Source organism: Mytilus californianus, unplaced genomic scaffold (genome assembly GCF_021869535.1).
Source record: "Mytilus californianus isolate M0D057914Y unplaced genomic scaffold, xbMytCali1.0.p SCAF_8, whole genome shotgun sequence".
Lineage (NCBI taxonomy): Eukaryota > Metazoa > Mollusca > Bivalvia > Mytilida > Mytilidae > Mytilus > Mytilus californianus.
In genome coordinates, this window is record NW_026262734.1 from 32,898,026 (window position 1) to 32,921,835 (window position 23,810).

General features: G+C 31.1%; 1 protein-coding gene across 2 annotated transcripts in view; it reads right to left on the bottom strand.

Moving 5' to 3' along the window:
- The window catches only part of LOC127711764 (rabankyrin-5-like), a 38,803-nt gene that overhangs the window by 6,649 nt on the left and 8,344 nt on the right, over positions 1-23,810 (bottom strand). The window contains exons 5-23 of one of the 2 annotated variants that reach the window (XM_052217884.1): positions 18,988-19,111; positions 18,386-18,535; positions 17,256-17,421; positions 16,193-16,397; positions 15,561-15,690; positions 14,879-14,908; positions 12,356-12,461; positions 11,488-11,585; positions 10,585-10,813; positions 9,393-9,645; positions 8,173-8,341; positions 6,263-6,381; positions 5,525-5,587; positions 3,865-3,958; positions 3,093-3,293; positions 2,381-2,557; positions 1,440-1,587; positions 829-919; positions 329-453 (exon numbers count right to left, since the gene is read on the bottom strand). In XM_052217884.1, the coding sequence (XP_052073844.1) occupies positions 329-453; positions 829-919; positions 1,440-1,587; positions 2,381-2,557; positions 3,093-3,293; positions 3,865-3,958; positions 5,525-5,587; positions 6,263-6,381; positions 8,173-8,341; positions 9,393-9,645; positions 10,585-10,813; positions 11,488-11,585; positions 12,356-12,461; positions 14,879-14,908; positions 15,561-15,690; positions 16,193-16,397; positions 17,256-17,421; positions 18,386-18,535; positions 18,988-19,111 (2,678 nt within the window). The remainder of the gene's footprint in view (positions 1-328; positions 454-828; positions 920-1,439; positions 1,588-2,380; positions 2,558-3,092; positions 3,294-3,864; positions 3,959-5,524; positions 5,588-6,262; positions 6,382-8,172; positions 8,342-9,392; positions 9,646-10,584; positions 10,814-11,487; positions 11,586-12,355; positions 12,462-14,878; positions 14,909-15,560; positions 15,691-16,192; positions 16,398-17,255; positions 17,422-18,385; positions 18,536-18,987; positions 19,112-23,810) is intronic. The other variant, XM_052217886.1, reaches the window with a different exon arrangement.

Sequence of the window (23,810 nt, forward strand, 5' to 3'; positions counted from 1 at the left end):
CTATTTACTTTGTGAACATTACTGCTTGCAAAATTGTTGTTTCTCTGAATGCATTTACAGTAGACTACGGCAAATTGGATACTTTAGATGTGAACAAAATATATCCCATTTCAATATCAACAGATTTTGTTGAGTCTACATAGGGTACAAGTGTACTTTAATACAATGAGTCTTAATACATGAAAGCAGAATTAATGTTGTTATTTGATATCCCGAGCTTGTCTATTGTTGGAAGACAACATGGTGACCAATATGATTATGACGGTGACCTTAAATAAAAATTGTGTTGTAAGGCTACTACTCTTTCGTCCAAACAGTTTTGAATTACCTGTGTTTGCCTCACTGTCAACAGCATCTATTGGATAATCAGGCATACTCTCTTTAAACAATTCAAAGATGGCAGCTGCATTATCTCTCCCATACTGACATAGTACATGGATAGGCATCTGTCCTCTGTGTCAAATAAAAATATCAGTATTAAAAATATGTTGGTGTAATTTTTTCTGTTTACCTTAGCTCAGTTCTCATTCAATAAATTTTCCCATTATAAACAGAGTTCATTAAATGCAAAAATCAATACAGTTGAAAAACGTAGGTCATAGCACCCGTGTCTTCCTGTACAGCAGGGAATTTTTGAGGAGGGTTCTATTTTGGCTAATTTTGCAATTAATATAAGTGGCAAATATGTCCCTTCATGTACTGGCTAATTGACAAAAAGAAAACATGAAAATAAAACTTTGGGAACAAGTTTGTTCCAAGATACTTTGAAATTTAAAATCCAGGAAAATTAACCATGGTACAGTATATAACCAAGTATAAGATACATACTTTGCATTAACAGCTTCAGCATTGATTTGTGATTCTGTTAACAAGACTCTTGTAGCTTGTAGATGACCATGTTGTACAGCTATGTGCAATGCTGAATATTTAAATAATTAAATGAGTCAAATTTTTTACAGCATTAGTACAAGAAAAAAATTGCAATGTTTTGTAAATAACGTTACTTATTGTATTTGAATCCAGATCATTACCTGTGCTCAAACACATAGGATTTATATTGGGACATACAGTTAATATTTTACAATATGCAGAAAAACCGGTAAATCAATGTTTAGTTTTGTGGTCTGTAAATCATCAATGAAAAGTCAGAAGAAACCTTTTTTCAAAGGTTTTTTGAATTTTGTACATGTGTTTTGAGTAATGAAAGTGGTTTCTCATTGAGTAGTGTTTGTTAACAAGAAAATTCTTTAAAACTGATACCACATGAAATTTTTTATTTAGATTTTAATACTGCGGTACAAATTTGTTGCATCCTAGGCATTTTTCTTGATTTACCTCAATCAGGAATGCTAATAGTCTAAAATCTGAAAGCCAAAGATATATAAATATTTTTGGACTTATATGACATAAAGGTCAATAAAGTATATTATTGTTCCTACCATTATTATTGTTTTCATCTAAGGCATCAAACTCTATCCTGTTGTCCAACAGTACAGAACATATACTGGCATGGTTGTCTGCTGCTGCTAAGTGCAGGCAGGTCATTCCTTGTTTGTTCCTGGCATTGACATCTGCTCCAGCTAATAGCTGTAATAATCAAATTATATTACAGTGAAATATTATGACCTGACAATTTTTACAAAGGCTGGTCATCAGAAAAATGAAAATACAAGAAGTCCAGCCCAGTATGTCTCAGAAAGGGTTGTTTTGGGTCATGATCTACTGATGCTCTGACTCTAATACTGTGGAATAATTTTTTTCATGGATTTTAATTTTCTTTGATAAAGGAAAACTTGAATGTTTGAGGATATCTTATTTAATGATTTTGCCAAAGTCTGCATACAAGTCATAGCAATTTTGTAATTTGTTAAACAGTTTATTTCGTGGTTCACCTGTACCCACTGAATCTATGGAAATTAGTACCCCACATATAATAATGAACCCACAGTGGTCAAACTTCAATATACAATGTAGTCTTTAGTAGTATAATTTGTTTTATGGGAACCTCTTTGGCTATGGATGTAGATTTATTTGCTGTTGTAAAAATGATAAATTTAGCACTGTTGCCTGAATATTAAACTTAATACATAAGCTAAAATTATTAAATTTGAAGTCACAATCATAACCAACAGGCAAAATTTCAGGAACCAAGAAACTGTTAAATTAATGTATTATTCAATAACCTTACTGACACTCTTAAGAGTCAAAATAGAAACAGTCACTTCAGTTAAACATCTTACAAAATTCCAGATTCAAACCAGTCTTACTAAGCTCCAGACAATAACCTCACATCAATGCACAGATGCTAAGCACTTCTTCAACATTTAATCTCTAAGGATCTTGTAAAATAAGTGGTATTAATTTCTTGTATATAACTTACCAAATTCCTGACAATAATCTCAGATCCATGCATGACAGCTAGGTGTAATGGCATTAGTTGTTTAGAGTCTTGTACAGGAGAATTAACATTAACATTAATACTGATGAGAAACAATACACTTTCTATGTCTGTCTTCTGTATGGCTATATGTAGGAAGTTTCTACCCCTGTTATCAACCTATCAAAAAATAATAGAGATTCTATCACTTAATCAAGTAAGATGTAATGTTTCTCCAATCTAGACTGTTGAATTTTGCTTGCAAAACATATGACTGGAGAAAAATAAATAACCTTACTGACACTCTTACATAGAGAGAAAATATTGAATCACACAACAGATTGATTGTTGATGTTTAACACCACTTTCAGCACTATTGGCTACATTGTGGCAGTCAGTTTTTATTGGTGGAGGAAGCCGGAGTATTCAGAGAGAACCAGTGACTTTGGGCAGGAACCTGACAATCATTGTCAATTAAGATTGGAGTTGGAGCACCTACCATGTGTGGGGTTCGAACTTACAACCTCAGTGATGACATGCTATAAATGATATTTGATTTACTACTTAGACCACTTGGTCACCGAGGCCCCTCATACAACAAAAGTAAAATCTATTTATAGAAAAAATTTTAAATGAAAGTTGGCAATTTTTTTATGTTTCCTGTCAAAAAAGTGTAATTTTTAAACTTATTTTCATATATGATAAATAAACATACCTGTTCAGCTGCAGTTGGTTCCCTGTTTAATATGGCCTGTGCTGCTTTGTTATTTTTAGTTGTCATGGCAGCAGCAAAGGGAGTGAATCCGTTTTTATCACGTACAGTCAGATCTAATGAAGGGTGGGCTAAAAGAAGGGAGATAATCACAGTATGCTGATTTTCTATGGCAACATGAACTGGGCACTTGGATTCAGCATCCTGTAAAATAAACATAACATATCAAAACAAAATAACATAACATATCTTACATAAATCTTTATACATGCCATGATTAATTTCAAGAAAACAACTTTTTTAATGTATAAATTTATTTCCTAAATGAGGGTCTGGATGGGGATAACAGAATAGAGAAAAATGGGCAAAAAAAATTAAGAATGGAGAATAATGGGGTAGTTTGAATATAAAGAATGGAGAATGATGGGCCAAAAATGTAAAGAATAGAGAAAAATGTTTAAAAAAATTCAAGAATGCAGAATTGAAGGACCCCATTAAGACCCTCTTAAATGTCCAGATTGTTTTTCCCAAAACCCATATACCGATTTCAACAGATGTGTGTTTAGTTAGTGCAATGTTCATCCAGTTCCATTTTTCACATTAATAATAAAAATTTGCATTATGCTCTCAATTTTGTAAACGGTGTAAGTGAACTCATCAAGTCTTCATATATTTATATGACCTTTAATAATTCATAATTTTGTGTTGAAAGATAACTTTCTGGCTCTTTGAAGCAGTAATGAATAAGTAAATCGATCGATAAAACATATTTCACCTTGACATTAACTTCAGCATCATGCTCTATCAAACACTGTACAACAGTCTCTAGTCCCCAACAACAGGCAAGGTGTAACGGTGAAGATAACTCTCTGAAATAAAATATGATGGATTTAAACACCATGTAAAGTTAAACACTTAATATAAGGTATTTAAACACCATGTAAAGTTAAACAATTAAGGTATTTAAACACCATGTAAAGTAAAACACTTAATAGAAGATATTTAAACACCATGTAAAGTTAAACAATTAAGGGATTTAAACACCATGAAAAGTAAAACACTTAAGGTATTCAAACACCATGTAAAGTTAAACACTTAATATAAGGTATTTAAACACCATGTAAAGTTAAACAATTAAGGGATTTAAACACCATGTAAAGTTAAACACTTAAGGTATTTAAACACCATGTAAAGTTAAACACTTAATATAAGGTATTTAAACACCATGTAAAGTTAAACAATTAAGGGATTTAAACACCATATAAAGTAAAACACTTAAGGTATTTAAACACCATGTAAAGTTAAACACTTAAGGTATTTAAACACCATGTAAAGTAAAACACTTAAGGTATTTAAACACCATGTAAAGTAAAAATCATAAGGTATTTAAACACCATGTAAAGTTAAACACTTAAGTTATTCAAACACCATGTAAAATTAAACAATTAAGGGATTTAAACACCATGTTAAGTAAAAATCATAAGGTATTTAAACACCATGTAAAGTTAAACACTTAAGGTATTTAAACACCATGTAAAATAAAACACCTAAGGTATTTAAACACCATGTAAAGATAAACAATTATGGAATTCATTAAATGACATTTACTTTAGTATCGTGTGCTTTCATAAATTCTTTTGCTTCTTAGACAATGGTAGTAATTCACTCTAATGTAAATCTAATGTAATCTTTACAAAAAGGTAATGTATGATTAAATTGAGAATAAACGGTAAAATTCCATTATTATTTTTATCATAATACTTCATACATAATAATTTCATATTAAATCATAACCAGGTTTTTTTTTTGTATATGAAATTGCAAATCAGTAAAGTAAACTTATAAAACAATCTCATGATACAGGCTACAATTGATTGTATTTGTAGGTAGGACTCAACGGTCATTTTTGTTATTTTTCAATACTTCCTGCTTGTATACCTTCAAAGTAATAACATTAATGGTTCCAATTTTACTGAACCAGATATACAATTTGACAATAAATGTTTTTAAGTGATGCTCGAGGCCAAAATATTTAAAAATCCAAAACCTAATACAAACGTGGAAGACCTGATCAAACCAAAAAAGAACATAAAGTATAGCCAAATCTGGACAAGGAATCAGAGCTTTGCAGGGAGATATATTCCTTAATTTAAGATAGTTTCATATGATATTTACTGTGGTTATCAGTCAATATCAAATAATACTGCTTAAGTCTACAATAGACATCATTTCTATCTTGCTGTACAATGCAAGGTCTTTAGCATCACTGGAGATCTGTGAGCCGAAACTGTGAAGATGAAGAACAGCAATTAAAGCATATTGGGGCTACATCCAGTATATCTTGTGAATGCTATCTCATGTACATCCCTTCCGTTCTCTCTTATACCAATTTAATAAACTTTTTATAAAATCTAAATTTCAGGCAATCAACATACTTAGCGTCTTCCTCCCCTTCACCATTTGGTCCTGGTTTTCTTGGACTATTTTTATCACAACCACTGCAAAAGCAAAACAAAAACAGAGTCATTCATTAAAAAAACACAACTTGAAAAAATTGGAATAAACAGTCATGGTTAAGGCAGACGTTATATGCATGCATTTTTTTAAAAACTGTTTTAACAAACAAACTATCTTCACAAAACTTTATAAAATTAAAAACATAAGGGCTATTCCATAAATGTAGGGGGGGGGGGGGGGGGGGGGGGGGGGGGGGGGGGTATGTTTGGATCTATTGGCCACAGAGAAAATAACATGTGGTGTCCAACCCTCCCATTTCCAACCCACCCCCCCCCACCCCCCCCCACTTGAATAGCCCTAATGATAAAATAAATGTACAATGTGTCAATGGGACACAGATGATGCCCCCACTTGCATATAATGTTATAAAGGGGCATAACTTGAGAACGGTAAAAGTGATGCTGACCAAATTCGAACTTGATCTGTGTTTTGTTGTAATAAGCATTGTGTATAATAACATAACATTGGTTGAGGCAAACTAAAGTTAGAGAAGGGAAACCAATTTAGCGACGTACATATGATACGGACAGACAAGGATAACACTTAATGACCCCTACGGTGAAGGCAGGGGCATAAAAACCCAAATGAATGAATGGTGTTTCCAGTCTTCATTTATAATCAACAAAATATCTACAAACAATATTATCTGGACTAACCTTTTGATCAGAAAACAGGCGACAGATTCATTATTCTCATCTAATGCTCTGTGTAATAATGTTTGTCTACAGCCACCGGGTCCTGCTGACCACAAGTCAAGGTCACATCCATGTTTTACCTGGAATGAGATTAAATAATGCCTGACTTCAAAAATAACATGTTCTTCTTGACAGTTCCAGATACTGGTATCTAAAGCTGTTAAATACTGATATCAGTGGTTCAAGCTGAAAAATGGAAGTACCTCCAACAGTGGAGACTATTACAGTGAGCACTATTACAGAGAACACTAATACAATGGACACCAAAAATGCATTTCAAATAAAGGTTAGTAATCTGAGCAGGTTTATTATCTCCAGTTATTTTGTGCTGGAAAAATAAAATGATCAGCATAACAAGATCTACAAATTAGTCAAACCTGATAGGAATTATCAGTGGACTCCTTATAGGATTTATGGACTTGAAGGATGGTTTTTTCACATTTCTGGAGATTTTGCTGAAAATTGTTCTCGTTACATTTTTGGAAATATTCTTATTACATTGTATCAATCTTGTGTGCAAATTTCAGGTGTGATTCAGGCTCCTTGGATCTCTGGTTTAATTTTGTGCATCTCATTGGTAACTGGTGCTAGAAATTAACTAGAGGCTCTCAAGAGCTTGTGTCGCTCACCTGTATTTACTGATGCTTTGGAAATCATGTAAAATAAGGTTAAAATCATAATTAATAGTATTAGATATTAGATATTATAATGATATCTAAGATAATAACAAAAAACTGCAAAATTTTTGTAAAATTACTAACTCTGGGTCAGCAGCCCAACAACGGGTCGTCGGATTTGTCTGAAAATTTCAGGGCAGATAAATCTAAATCTGATGAACATTTTTGCCACCTTGTCAGATTTGCTCTAAATGCTATAGTTTCAGAGATATAAACCAAAAACTGCATTTTACCCCTATGTTCTATTTTTAGCCATGAGGGCCATCTTGGTTGGTTGGCGGGGTCATCGGACAAATTTTTTTAAACTAGATACCCTAATAATGATTATGGCCAAGTATGGTTAAATTTGTATCAGTAGTTTCAGAGAAGAAGATTTTTGTAAAAGATTACAAAAATTTACGAAAAATTGTTAAAAATTGATTATTAAGGGCAATAACTCCTAAAGGGGTCGACTGACAATTTTGGTCTTGACAACTTATTTGTAGATCTTACTTTGCTGAACATTATTGCTGTTTACAGTTTATCTCTATCTATAATAATATTCAAGATAATAACCAAAAACTGCAAAATTTCCTTAAAATTACCAATTCAGGGGCAGCAACCCAACAACAGGTTGTCAGATTTGTCTGAAAATTGTCGGCAGATAGATCTTGACCTGATAATCAGTTTTACCCTATGTCAGATTTCCTCTAAATGCTTTGGTTTCAGAGATATAAGCCAAAATCTACATTTTACCCCTATGTTCTATTTTTAGCCATAGCGGCCATCTTGGTTGGTTGGAGGGGTCATCGGACACATTTTTTAAACAAGATACCCTAATGATGATTGTGGCCAAGTTTGGTTAAATTTGGCCCAGTGGTTTCAGAGGAGAAGATTTTTGTAAAAAGCTAACGACGATGGACGATGACAACGACGACGACGGACGACGGACGACGGACGCCAAGTGATGAGAAAAGCTCACTTGACCCTTCGGGTCAGGTGAGCTAAAAATAACTCTTTATAAACTTGGTGTGTCCCAAGTGCTTTTCTGGCTTACAGGTACCTTCATCAGGTATTCTCAAACCCAAAAGCCAAAGATTTATAAATTCCTTAATATATATGAGGGGCTATGTGAGCAAAAGTCATGTCAGTACCAAGGCACTGACTACTGAGCTCATGATTCCAACATTTTAACCCTACACCATATAAACTTACTAGTATCTGTGCTATATCATGTTGTCCTGAATCCAGGGCATTCCACAGTGGACAGTTATCTTCCTTGTCAGGAAGATTCATATTAGCTCCCCTTTTACACAGAATATCGACCACTACAGGTAGATGGCGCTTTATAGCATGCTGTAAGGGTATCTCTCCATCTGGTGTGCTGAATAAAGATTGGAAAATCAGAGTTATGTATTCTAAAACACTTTACTCTCTTTTATTTCATTTCCAAGCGATGGATATTATAAAGGGAAAGCTTTCTAATTCCATAATTGAAGTTACATCATGTTTAAGTCTTCACAGGAAACTATTTGAATTTTGTAATTTCCAAACCTTACAACTTCTGTTTTTGAAGTCAATAACATCTTTTTTCATCTGGCCGTAGTGTGGACTAACCATAGAGATATGGTGTTTGTTTTTTTTTTATCATTCCTTTGTTATTTTTCTAGTTTTAAACTTCCTGAACTTTTTTACACAAGTAATTGTTTGAGAATTTGAGGTTTTACCTGAAGAGTTATTAATGTTTTTCTGATTTGTCATAGCAAATAGTAAATACTAACAAAGAAATCTGCATATAAGTAAAAGGACAAAGCTACAAATATTTTATACTTTGATGCTAATAATGTAGTTTATAAAAAAATTCCTTACTTGTGATTGATTATAGCTTGCTTATATTTGCATCCAGTGGCATATTCATGGCATATTCAAAACCAAATCAAAATAATAATTAATACAATAGATAGGTTCTGAAAGGTAAGTTGACAGGTATTAAGAGCAGGATATTTGGACTAACACTGCAAAATTAGGGTATGTTGGAAAGGAGCAGAAACATTGTCTACCTATGAACCCTTCAGAGAATTGTTGCAAGGGTTCTTTAACATGCAGAAAGCATGGCAATAGCACTGCATGAGGCATACAGTATAATGTGCCCATGTCATCCAGCACAGCCAAATGGATACCCAACTTTAGAAAGGATTTTACTGTCAGGCGGGAGAAATCCAGGAATGACAATATCTTCATACCAAAGTCAACCTTTGGGGTTCCTCAATTTGTGAGTTGTTTAAATCTTAATGTTACATACATGTACTTAAAAAAATTAACAACTAATTGGGTTTTATGAAACCTAACAATAAAAACGTAAAAGTGACATTAGACAAAATCAATGACTGCTTTATACATATATTATTTAGAAACTTCATCTAATGTTTACTTACACTACACTAAGGTCTGCCTGGTGTTCTATTAAAAACAAAGCACTGGCTGTATCCTGTTTCTCTATAGCCTGGTGTAATAGCGTCAATCCATCTGAATTCTTCTCATTGATATTAGCTCCTGCTCCAAGCAATCTTGCTGCTTCAGAATGAAGGTTGCTCCATAGAGCCAGACCTAATACTGTCTGACCATCAGAATCCTTAAGATTGAAGTTGGGTAGTATCTTTATTCCATCTTCACTATGTGCTGCTTTAACTAAAAAGTAACAAAAAGTTTATGTCACTATTTAAAAGTCAGTTAAACATATTTCCTAAAAGTAACATACCATTATATATATTTCAATCAAATAACATACCATAAAATTGGCTAAAACCAAACATATTATCAACATCTAGCTAAGAAATCATGTATTGCTTTGGTATGTTACCTTTATGGATGTAAGTTATAATACCTTGATTTTGTATTATAGACATTTCAACTTTATTATAACAATATTTTTTATTTATGAACAAATTTTCCTATATTTATCAAAAAAATATTTTTAATTCATTTGTGTATCCATCCAATCCAGGACTTTTCTCATTTTTCAATATTTTAATTGCATCAGTCAACTCTATAAATGTTAATTCCACTATGATCCAAGTAATCAGCTCAAATCAGCTTGCAGTGGTGTAATCTTTTGCTTCATTGTGAAAGCCTCAGTGTGATTTTGAGATGAAGAAGAGGAATAAAAGGATTTTTCCTTTGCTTGTGTTTATCAAACATGTAAAAACTACATGTAATGAATTTAAACCACATTTCTTTCTTTTCCAACACAAAATGAACTGGGAAAGCATCACAACTAAATTTCTGTGTTGAGCTTAAAGTCATATCAGAAGGACTGATATACCCAATACTTCAAGAACACACTTAGAGGAAGTCAATATGTCTGAGATAAGAATCTTCATATTATTTGTTAGTGAATACTGTAAATTCAGAAATATTGACGTGCATTTATTTTTGCGATTTTTGAAGAATGAAAAAAAAGTGAGATTAGTTATTGCGATTTCAGGAAAAACTGTATACAGATATCAGAAAGCTAGTTTTTATTATTACAATACTCACCAAGTCCCATTAATAAATACCTCACAATAATTTCTGAATTTACAGTACTAAAAAGTTCTGTAGAGAGGACTGAAGATATACAACACTTACCTTTATGCTGTAGAAATATCTCTACAATATCACTATGTCTATGGACTAAAGCTAGATGGAGAGGTGTCTGTTGAGAAACAGGAGGCAGTTCTCCATCAAATGTTAATTGTTCTGTGGCTGAGTGGGATGGTTTTAATGTTTGAGAATTTGGGTTAGCTCCCTTGTCTAATAATATTTCTGTCAGTTTTAAGAGTCCCTTTTCACAAGCTAAGTGAAGGGCTGTCTCTCCCTGTAATGAAGAAATATGTATATCATATGACATACAACATTTCAGTTTCTAAACTTTTAAAAGTTCAATAAGCAAATGATAGAATTCCAAAAAAGGACAAACGAGTGTTCTTTTTTCACCATTTTCAGCCTACTGACCGTCCATGATCATTAACAGACCACAAAAAGCTTAAAATTACTGTGGATTCATTTTTATTTTTGGGGTTCCAATTTTCGTGGATTTGGGGATAAAGGTGGACCACAAATTTGAATGTTTAACACATTACAAGTTTTCTATAGGCTTGTATGCTGACTTTGGTAAATCCACAAAATCAAATATCCACTAAAACAATTATACAATTTTTTTATCATTCCACGAAAATTGGTACCAACAAAAATAAATGAATCCACAGTATATTTGTTTCTGTCATTTGCCTCAAGAGATATCAAATCTACTCTGTACTGATATGTTCATTTTCATATAATGCAATATTTTGATTCCTTTTAATACATCTAGTGTTGAAATGTTTGTCTTTTTTTAACTCAATAATTGAAGTATCCTTAACAATTTGATACTTTATATTAAATACATTTCAATCAAGGTATTTGCTATCTTGCTCAATAATCAAATCATGAGAAAATCATAATGAATGAAACAAAATGTTCATGGACTTTGTTAAAAGGTCATCTTTGTACCTTATTGTTTGTGAGATTCAACTTTGCACCATTCTTTGCTAGAAAAATTCCAGCTCTCTCATTTCCACATCTTGTGGCTAAATGCAACAAAACATCACCTGTAATTATGAAATTAAAATATCTATTTACAGATAATTTTGTAGCATAAATATTTACAAAAGGAAATTTTAAAATATTCAATGATTTTAAAATATAATCATAAAATGTAATATTAAATGTTGATGCATGACACTGCATTATAAGACAAATTTGAAATGCATATATATAAATGTTTACATCATCCATATTCAGCTATAGTTTTGTAAATCAAAAATTAAACTGTTTATCAATATCTAGATTTTAAATAACTATTTTGGCTTTATAGGGAACTGCTTATGTTCATAGACAAGAGAAACATAAATACTAGAAACCTTTAAAAACCTTTGGTTATCAAAATTGATTGATTGTTGTTTCCTAAATGTCCAGTGACAAATAGTTCATGCCTATACAGGACAAGAACTCAGAATATAGAGTCAAGTTCAGACATACATAAATTATGTTTTATGACGAATAATTTAATTAAATGTAGTCCCAATTTTATAAAAGCCATTAATCAAATATTTGATCTTTCTATTAAGGTTTGAATCTAAGTCCAAAATCTATATAAAAAAAAACACCTAAGGGAATGTAATGGTGTCTTTCATACTAACATTCAATATTATGAGCATTGTTCACAAATTGGATAGTTTTACAAAACCTTTCATTAGGTAGTGATGTGCTAAAAAGAGGTGCACATATATAGTTGACTGTACACACATTCCCCATACTTAGATGAAAAATTGTGACCTCAAAATTATGTTTTGGTAGCAGTAATTCTTTCCAAACTGACCGGTTTCAGGTTCAACAGCATCAGCAGAACTTCCTTTCTTCAACAACTGAGCTGCTATACTGCTCTCTCCATAGACTTCCTCCAAGTCCCCCTCTTTTTCTGCTACCTACAAACAGAAAACCATTATCAGGAGATCACTATTAAAGTCTACAAACTTTGATACAGAAAGACAAAGAAATTCTGTGAACCAACTTATATTAGCAAGCAATTTATTATCACAAGTAGAAAAATGATGCAAATAAAAATAGATCCAAATTTGTCAAACTTGGATATTCTCTTATATGAAAGCATAAAGAATGTTAAAAAACATTGCAAATACAAAGCTGAAAAGGGCTAAACACAGACAAAAGTATCAACAAAAATAAGTTGGTTTACAGTTAACTTAATTATCTCCCTTGTTGACAGAAGTACATCATAGTCAAATTGAATGAAATAGTTTTTACAATTTTTTTCTTTAAAAATATAAATTGCTGTTTTTTTATGTTGGTACTGTGGTTTCATAATTATTAATTCAGTACTAATTATCTTGGATTTTGTTGGTACAGGTACACTACAAATACAAGTGTTTAACAAAGTTAATATTTCTTATAGATTTGTATACAGATCTTGTACAAAATGCAGAAGCAAATATCTTTAAATAAAAAAATATTTCTTCAATCCATGAAAACTGGTACCCACCAATATAAATGAATCCAGAGTATATTTTAACAGATATATTTGTGAGGAATTGATAATTTCCATCCTCATACAAAAATAAAATGAATTGGTAAAATCTAAATTATATAGTAATACATATGTTACATCCATCATTCCTTTAATCCTGTCACCAATGTGTATGTATATTTTCCATATAAGCTTCATGTATGTGGTAATATTCTATCATGCATAATCATGCATCTATTCGGAAATGATATTTTTCATGCAACTTTTGCGTACTATTCAATAAAATCATTTAATGTGAAATTTATTCAACCAAAATGTATTTGATTGGTCAATATTCTGCAGAGAGAAAAAAATCTTAAGCAATAAACAAATGTTCTTGCAGCTGACATATCTATTCAAACTTATTTTAGATATTTCTACAAGAGTAGAAATTCTGAAATGTTTTGCAAGCCTAACTGACCATAAATGAATTATAAGAACAGAGACTATTTACAAATTAATAATAATTTGACAGACAATCGAATAAAGTTCTTACTATATGTAAAAAGAAAACTGAATGTTTAATATTGAAGAATGAAAATGAAGATAATTTTAGGTAACTTCTGTCAGATGCACATGTACACCTTACAAATATCGTTTACTTATAACCATGGTAACTAAGAAACTGATCAAGGCACAAAAATTCAATGTTAATTATGGAGCCCTGAAAATGAGGTCAATGCAAGGTGAACCCAGTCAAATGAATATTTACACCTGTCCTAATGATATTTTCATAGAAAAAATTGTCAACCTTATAAGTCATAGTAACTAAAAAACAGACCTTGGCATGCAGACTTATTGTTGATCATTGATTGATAATTGTGAGGTCAAGGTAAGATGAATATAATTCTAAAATGTCTAAATTTTTCTTCTTCTAAAATGTTAAGCCTTATACGAATAATAGTTTTATAGACTTTGGATGATTTAGAGCTTAACACTTTGTATAGACACATGTCAATTGTTGAAGACCATACATTAACCTCTGGTTGTGTTGTGGTTATTTGTGATGGTGGGTTATTATCTCACATTTTCAATGATTCTTTTTATTGCATGTTTTATTGAATTTGTGGTTTATTCAACGGGTCTATTTACTGTGATGTGACAAAGTTTGTAATATGAACCATCAATCAAATGTAAAACCTAAGAAAAATTTAGGTCTAACTTTAAATATGTTTGACACAATAGTTTCAGAAGAGTTTTTATACTTAACAGAGAGATAAATGGTAAGATGACAGACACCACAGCCCAAAAGGCCTCTCAGAGAAGGTAAGAAAAAAAAATATCAATTAAATGTCATTAAAAAAAAATCTATTAAATATAGATTGTTTTTATTTCTATATATTAAGATAGATAGATACAGCCGACTAACCTATCCAGGTAGTTTTGTGAGTTTTCTAAATAAAAGTTAGTAGTGTGTACACTCCTCTACAACCAGTGTGCAAATAAGGCACATCACAGAGTTTATATAAGGATGCGAAATATGCTTCAAGATACATTTATGAAAAAACTAAGAATAACAAAAAATGTATTCCATGAAACCCAAATAATTCCTCAATATTTTGTACATAAAAAGCGCAGATGTAACTTTTGATAAAAAAAAACTGCTTGATTTGACAATGTTGTCAGATGGAAAATCAATACACTATAAATAATTGTGGCCAAGTTTGTAAATTTTTTAAACAGCTTTGAAGCAAACCAAAAATATAAAGCTGCAATCACATTCAAAAATTCAAAAAAAAATATGAGCAAAAAAATATTAAGCATATTTAACATACCATATTGAAAGGGATAAAATATATATATTTGAGATCATATCATTACCATTTGTGAGCGATTTAACTGAACACTGTCCTGTGAAAATAAGTACTTAATATTTCAATAAAAAGCTAAAATAACTACAAAATTCCAATATAAATTCTACATCACCTATAAAAGTAATAGAAATGAAAGATAAAACTATTTGTGCTATGACAATCTTATATCACAGTAGACCTCTCTCATAAGATCATCCCTTCAGCAGAACATAATGTGGCTTGTAATCAAGGTGACTTCTGCTTAGAGGTCAAAGAAATACAGTTTATAGACAGCATAGAAGGTCTTATAAAAGAGGAATTACTGTACATATAAAACTTCTAGTTATAAATACAAAAACTTTGACAACAAGTAAATACTTTAAATCTGCACAAACCCTCTTCTACAAAACAAAAAAAAAATAACCATCAGTTCTACAACTTTAATTCACTTTTGTTGTATTTCTACAGTTTTTTATGCATAAAAAAAAATATATCATTTTTAATATTTTGAACATCACTGCAGAAAATAATTTAACACAAGATATGTCTACATTATAAATAAGTTTATGAGTCATACTTTAGTCTAAAATCAATCATTAATTGTGTACTCTACATAGAATCAAAACTAAAGACTTCCAGTCACTTGAAAACAACTAAAAAACATAAAATTGTAATAATACTATCAATTTCATAATGAAAATTCTGCCAACCTGTTGTATTGCTAGCCATAATGCTGTATGTCCCTCCAGATTCTTGAGTTCAAGGTTCGTTTTACTACTGTTAAGTAAGACCTGCATCACTGCCTCATTTTTACAGAACACTGAACAATGTAATGGTGTACTGGAAATACAAATGATATGAGATGTGGGGTGATAGGAAGACTGCTGCATCAACATTTTATAATTATCAACTTTAATAATTGTTTTATTTAGTTAAGAGTTCACAAAGATGTTGGATTGTTCACTGGGTATTCAGTGGGTAAGATTTGATTATTGATCCAAACAAAATTTCACTGGATAAACAATAATATATAACTAAAAATTCCAAAAACTTTATCAAACATTTTGTCCATTAAAAGTTGCATTTTACTAATTTAACAAGTTTTCAAGTGGTTTTGCTCTTTGCTAAAGATAGTACAGTGCCCTATAGCTGTTGTCCTTTGGCCACTTGTGAGTAGTTGTCTCAATGGCAATCATGCCACATCTCCTTATCTATATTGACTTTCACACTGCTGTCCTTCACGAAATTTTGTATTTTTTAATACAACTTGACACATAATAATTTTATTCATCTTCTAATAATTCGTAATTATCAGTTATGTTCTGTTTTTTATGCTCCATACCTGCCAGCAGTATCCTGTTGATTGGGATCACTCCCATGCTCCAACAGTTTCTGTGCTATCCTTGCCATCCCTTTTATGATATCTGGACTAGATACATCAGGGTTAAAAGATGCAACCATGTGTAGGGGTGTTTCTTTGTCTAAATGTGTTGTCATGTTAACATCTGCTTTGTTTGTGATCAAGAATTCTCCTGAAAACTCGTCTCCTAATGTGAAGAGAATAAAAATCTTTGTTTTTATTGGATATACAAATATCATTGAAACTATGAATATGCCTTTACTACCAAGCACAAGCTATTCTGACAGGTAATTGGCTTCTTTTCATAAACATTGTATGAATGAAGTGCTCATACAGCAGACACATTTGTTTTAATAATTTAATTTCTGTCCTTTTTTTTCCATTAAATTAAATAAGATACTCTAACTCAATATACCAATGTTGGATAAATATAAATAACACAATTTATGCTAAGGAACCTTTAATTAGGAACAACCAATTTTCCTTAAGGGTTTTGAGTGTGCTGGTGTGCAAATTTCTGGGTATAGAAAACATTCCTTTCTTTTCCTCTGGCAATTAAATTTCATTACCTTTTAAAGTATGCCAGATTTTTATATATATATATATATATATACTATCTGATTTATTCTTGTTTACATGCTGAACTCTACATTGGTTTGAAAAACAAGCTAAAAATTGCTGCATATTTTTTTTATAAAATGCCCCAAAAAAATTAGGTTCAAAATCACATTGTTATGAAATGTTCTTCTAAAATTGCATATTACCATACAAGATGTCTTAGTCAAATAATAAATAACAAAATTAAGCCAACCTTAAACAATTAACACCATCACTTATATTTTCTTGACTTTCCTTACCAAATTGTTAATCTATTTTCATGGCAAATTGAACAGCATTCTAGGCTTATTGTTTTATATTTGTGCGATATTTTTTCTATTTAGGTCTGAATTTATATTTCCATTCATAATTGGTACTTCAAAGTTCTATTTGATGCTAAAAAAAAATGTTTGTAAAATAAAAAATGTTAATGAAATACAAGTCATACCTCTTTTAATTGCTTTGTGTAACAGACATTTTCCAGAGTTATCCCTCCTGTTAACATCAACTCTGTGTTTAATCAGGGTCTGTGCAATGCTTTCTTGTCTAGAATGTAGGGCAAGGTCAAGAGGAAGATCACCTTTACCATCAACCTCGTTTAACTTGTTTGATAACTGAAAAAATATACAATTATATGTATTGGTATATCTATCAATATTAATTCAATTATTGCAAGGATGTGCTCTAAGAATTTTAACTTTACATATGCTGACTGAGACCATTACTCTAATAAACAAGATAGTCTATGAATGAATTTATACACTCATCTTGTGAATACATGACAACCAAGAGAAAACTTCACAATATATTGTTCATCATTTATAACAGCCAAAGTAAATATAAGTACATGATCACAGATTTCTCAAATTTCCTATGATCTTTCTATATGACGATTTTCATCCCATGCTAGAGTGATATTGGTTTTTCTTGGTCCTGAAAAAGAGAATGCATGACGTCTTAGGTCTACATCGTTGAAGTTGCCTATGAAAATAGCGATAAACAGAATATCAATGACTTTTCAAAAACAAAGATGTTTCTCAGCTACATCTCATCTCAAGGCTATCAACCTTTGATGAGTTTGTAGCCGAGAAATTTTCCTTTTGAAGAACCATCTATAGCCTATAAATAATGGTCGACAACATATCTGACATGTTCCAATCACTTCATATTTTAAGCAGTAACAGACATCTTTCTTAAATACAGCATATGGCTGATAACCTTTAATGTGTTAAAAAAGTATTTCAAAACAAACTTTCTGGTAAACAGGACAATAGAAAAATTTACTTGTTACCAGAACAGTACAAAACAAGAATATGTGTCCATTGCACACCATACCCCACTCGTACAAGTTCATTTCCATGTTCAGAGAACTATGAAATCTGGGTCAAAACCTTAATTTTGCATACATCTTAAAAAGGTACACATCATAATGAACATGCGTACTGATAATCAGGTCGATTTGACCTTACCAATAATCTGTTACGAATGGACAGAAAATGTAATGCCCCCTTCTATTGTAGGTGGGCATAATAAAACATAAAACTTTAAAATCAAATGTCACTGTACAACAAAGTTTACCTGAGAGTCAAATTCCATCAGATATAAGAAAACAACATCTTCCCTCTTGGCTCTTATGGCAGTGTGTAGAGGATATTCAGTCTTAGCCTTAAACATACTGTACAGTAATGGTGCCGGCATTGTCTCAAAATCTTCACTGGTAAAATCATTCTGAAAACATATGTCACCTTAATAAGTCATTTAATTAACTGTTAATTACAGGTAAGAATATAGTACACATACTATGAATAATTTATTTCCTACACTATGGGTATTAGCACTATCGGTAAATATTCTAAAAGGTAATAATAACCAATACTCAAGCAATAACCCTTTTCTGTACAGCAATAAATTTATGAAGATAAAAGCACCATATTTACCTATGGAAAGCATCCTTTTCAGGTGATGTTGCACTTGCTCCTTTCTAAATTGTGTAAATTACACTGCTAAACAGTAATTACATAATTGTTTCTAATGAATAGGGCATTATTGTGATATTAGACTGTCCAACATATATAATCAGAACTATGCTCCATAAAAAGATCTTCTTTCAAAATGGAAGCTTTGAATTAGGTCAACCTTCCATTAGATAATTAGCAGAACATCCAACACATTATACCTACCCAATGGTTAGATATCAGTTCAGAACAATGTTGCTTCAGTAGTTCGGCAGATATTTCTTCAGCTGTCTGATAAAATCTGATACAATTCTTCATATTCACAAAGGACATCAATCCATTCTCGCATCTAATGAAATAGAATGAATATCTTAAATAAGAGTGCACATGCTGAAATGTCTCGTCTGCTTTACTGACCATTGATTTTATATTGAAAGTCTTAAGATAAAGGTTTTACTATGAGTATCACATAAACTTAACATTTCTAAATATCCATGACAATGAGGTCAAGGTCAGAAAAATCCTGCCAGACAGACATGTGTACACCTGACAATTATTCCAAACACTAAATATAGTTGACCTATAACTTCTGGTAATTGAAAAACAGACAAAAAAACAAAAACTTAACAATGACTAATGAACCATGAAAATGAGGTCAAGGTGGGATGATACCTGCTAAATAGACATGTTCACCTTACAATCATTCTATACACCAAACAATGTTGACCTATTGCTTAAAGTCCTTGAAATACAGAACAAAACTTCAAAACTTAACATTGACCAATGGACCATGAAAATGAGGTCAAGGTCACATGAAACCTGCCAGACTGTCATGTACCCCTTACAATCATTCCATACACCAAATATAGTTGACCTACTGCTTATAGTATCTGAGAAACAGACCTAATCATGTATCTTTAACCTTAATCACTGATCCATGAAATGAGGTTGAGGTCAGGTAAACTCTGTCTGACAGACAGAGTTGACGTTGCAAGGAACCATATATATACCAAATATAGTTATCCTATTACTCATAATAAGTGAGAAATTCACTTGACAAAAAAACTCTTAATTTTTTTTTCAAGCAGTTGCTGAATCATGAAAATGAGGTCAAGGAAAATGGACATATGACAGACAGAAACTTTGTAACATAAGGTATCTGCATACAAGGTATGAAGCATCCAGGTCTTCTACCTATACCTTCTGAAATATAAAGCTTTATACAAATAGTTTACTGTGTGTAGTTGTTCTGAACACCATTTCAAATCTTCAAATATAATGGTCATAGCAAAATCATCAAATATCTTATTTTCTACTTAATTATTTTATTTAAAGGCAAAATTCAAAAAAAACATTCTAATATACATGGAAGTTTTACTTGACCTGTTTGTTACAGTGCCTAACAATCATTTCAAATTTTCAAGGATGTGTTAAGGCAAACTAACGATATTGAATGAAACTCTCAAATTTGCTTAAATTCTACATATTCCAATCAACATAACTTAGGAATGGCAAAAGCTTAAAATCATGTTTCCTTAAAAACCTTCAATAATAAACATGGCAAATTTCCAACTATAATACCACTAAACCAAAATGCTAGAAAAGTAGTCTGATGAGGTACATTTACGTGTTTTGTTTGTAATTGTGTCGTTTATGAGAGGGTAATAACTGTGTCAACAACTGCAGTCTGGTAGTGGTACATGTCCTGGTTATTAATAAAAAGTTACATTATGCACTATATCTACTATATTCCAACAAGTCTGTATATAACTTTTGAAAATTTTCTGATTTAAAACATGTTGTTATTTTTTTTCTTTATAAAAATTACAAGCTGCCTCAAATTTTACAACACTTTCATTTTTGGTGAATTCTTTTTGGAGAAAAAAAAAAGAAAATTCCTAAATGAAATGCTACTGATTCATGAAATAGTATTTAAAAATTTTCTTTCAATGATGATTTCAAAAGAAACATGCATTTGAATGAATGTTTTATCCCACTGAAATTAAAAGTGGTTGCATATATTTTTTTTCGTTACTGAGCATAAATTCACATGCTGTCTTGTTTGAAATCTTGCATGTGAATGTTAGCATATCATATTACATTTTAATAGATGTCATTTTTAACATGATACTTGTAAAACATGGCCCTATATTGATATAAAAGAACAACAGCATCACATGACCTGTATCAGAATCTTACTGCCTAAATTACAACAAACATTTTTGAAGAACATGAAGTTTGTATGTAATATTCTCATACTTATTGCTATGATGCCAATCAGCAGTGTACTCGCTTCTTGCAACAAAAGTAAGTTAATTAACGTTATACACTGAATTCTTTGAACAGCACACATATTTTATTCTTTTCTTTAATGTCAATTACCAAACAATTCACACTATCAATTGACAAGGTTCTTGTGCTTACAAATATTTTTTTCTAATGATGTTATAATACATAAATAGCATAATATATATAGGAATTATCAAAAATATTGGACAGTACAAGACAACATCAACCATCAACGCCCAACTCCTGTAATTAATAGACATAAAAAACAAAGACAAACACATGTTATATGATATTGTTTTACTTAATATATAGCTACACATGACTTTCCATAGATTTTATAAAGACTTCACTTTACTAAATATATAAACATCCCTTTCACATCTTATTTATTTTAAATAGATCATTATTATTAATTATATACAAGTATGGCCTTCATCAAAAGTTAATATACAAAATTATCAATTTTTGAGGAAAGGTTCAATTATTATTTGTGTACAAATCAAGAAGCTCAAAAGGTTATTCACCGACCAGTGAATAATAGGGTTATTCATTGCTGGGTGTATATTTTAAGGGTTATTCCGTCCATCCTTGCATGTAAATGAAATTTAACTGAATAATTCCATGTCACATGATAACGTATTACCCAGTAGAATTATTCATAAAATACTTAAAGCCATAACTGTATTATTCTACTGAACTAAATACAAAGATATAATTATTGTTTATAAATCTTGAGGAGACCGCCACATTATCCAGATTGCAACAAACGATATGGGTGTCACTAGCTAATTGTTAATTTTACATGCAAATGTGCACCAATTTTAAATGAGTTATTTTTGCTATGCTTATATTCCCAAACAGTAATTTAGCCTACATGCAATTTCCTTTGAAGGAATAACAACATACATCATTATCTTAATTATTTATTAGTGGTTACTATAGCAAAGTATAATAATTAAATTCATTTAAATGAACCAGTTTTAAGATCTTGATTGTTTTTACAAAGAGATATTAAGTGTTTGATGAAATGTGTTAATAATTTGATCTTATTCGACTTTAGTAAGTGATGTCCAAATTCACTAAAATTGTGAGAGGCTTACAAATTCAATAAAATTGTGTGAGGCTTACAAATTCACTAAAATTGAGTGAGGCCTACAAATTGACTTAAATTGTGTGAGGCTTACAAGTTGACTCAAATTGTGCAAGGCTGACAAAAACCTTTACTTTTACAGAAAATGGACTTTCTGAAGATTTAATGGATATGATGTGCAAAATCCGAAAACCAAGGATTAATAATGGCAAGTTGCATAAATCATGTTTGCTTCAATTTAAGCAGTTAGCTTATGGTTAATTTATCATATAAAATAAATAACCTTATTAATAAGACTTGCTGCATTCATTTTCTTTCTCCATTTAGGGGAGAAAATTTAATTTCATAAACATATTTTAAATTCAACCAATTTTACTAAAATAAACCTAAATTATTAAAGGGATTTACATATATTAGTGGAAGTGAGTACTCCTGAAACTAAACTTTGTAGCTCCTTGTATAGTTATAAAACATCTCAAAATACTGATGGTAGTATCAAATTTGGCCAGCATCATTTCTAGATTGGGAGAGGAAAGTATTAGATTAATTACTTTTAATGAGTTTAGGATTGCTAATGAGACAACTAAACTTGCTACTACTGTTCCTTACATCCATGTCAAGACATTTGGACTTAGGTTGATAGTTATCTTATTGTCAATCATACCACATTTGCTAATTTTTTATTTACAGTATTTTCTTCCTATTAAATAACATCTAACTAGCACCAATTTTTCTGGCTCAATTGATTTTTTTTACTTCAAAATATTTTCTTTATTTTTAGAAGACCATGATGCATTTACAGCCTCACTTACTAAAAGTACAAACTTAGCAGCAAATGAAGTAATCAAATTTGACAAGGTCTGGTTAAACACTGGAAAAATTTATGATTCTTTAACTGGTGTATTTACTGTGAAAAAGACGGGCTTATATCTTGTATCAAGTTCAGTAATGGCCAGTGGTGGAAAATACCTGCATCATATATGGAAGAATAATGAGAGCACTGTTGGTGCATATGGAATAAAGTACTCCCAAGGTTCTTTGAATGCTGTAATGGAACTGAAGAGGGGAGATAAGTTAACAATCCGCCATGATGGTCATGCTGGCACTGAGGGATTGTATGGTGTACACTGGTCCATGTTTTCTGCTTACATTATTTCTAAATAAAGTTTACTGAATTATATCTGATTTAGTTTCTATATGCCTTTATTATAGACATAACTGTATCCCTGTTTTGTTATTACATGTACAATTCTTATGTACAGGTACAATAATTGAGCTATTTTTGTCAAAAAAACAGTCAGGTAATACAAATTTACCATTATCTGATAAGATATTATTGCCAGATAATAAATGGAAGGTTGGAAACATACAAAGCCACTCTAATCCCACCACAATATAAACATAAGGAGATGTGGTATGATTGCCAATGAGACAACTATCCATTAAAAGGTTGGTTTGAAGTCAAAAATATGTTTTTTCTGTCCATTTAATAATTTGGAGTTAATCATATTTGAGAGCTTGTAAGCTGTTAGAATCCTTTGTTGATTTCAAGATGACCATTTTTGTTAATCTTTTATTTGTGCATGGTTGTGTCATTAACATTGTCCTACATCTCTTTTCATTCAAGCTTATCATAATATAGTTTAAAATGTTTCATGTAAATATCTTT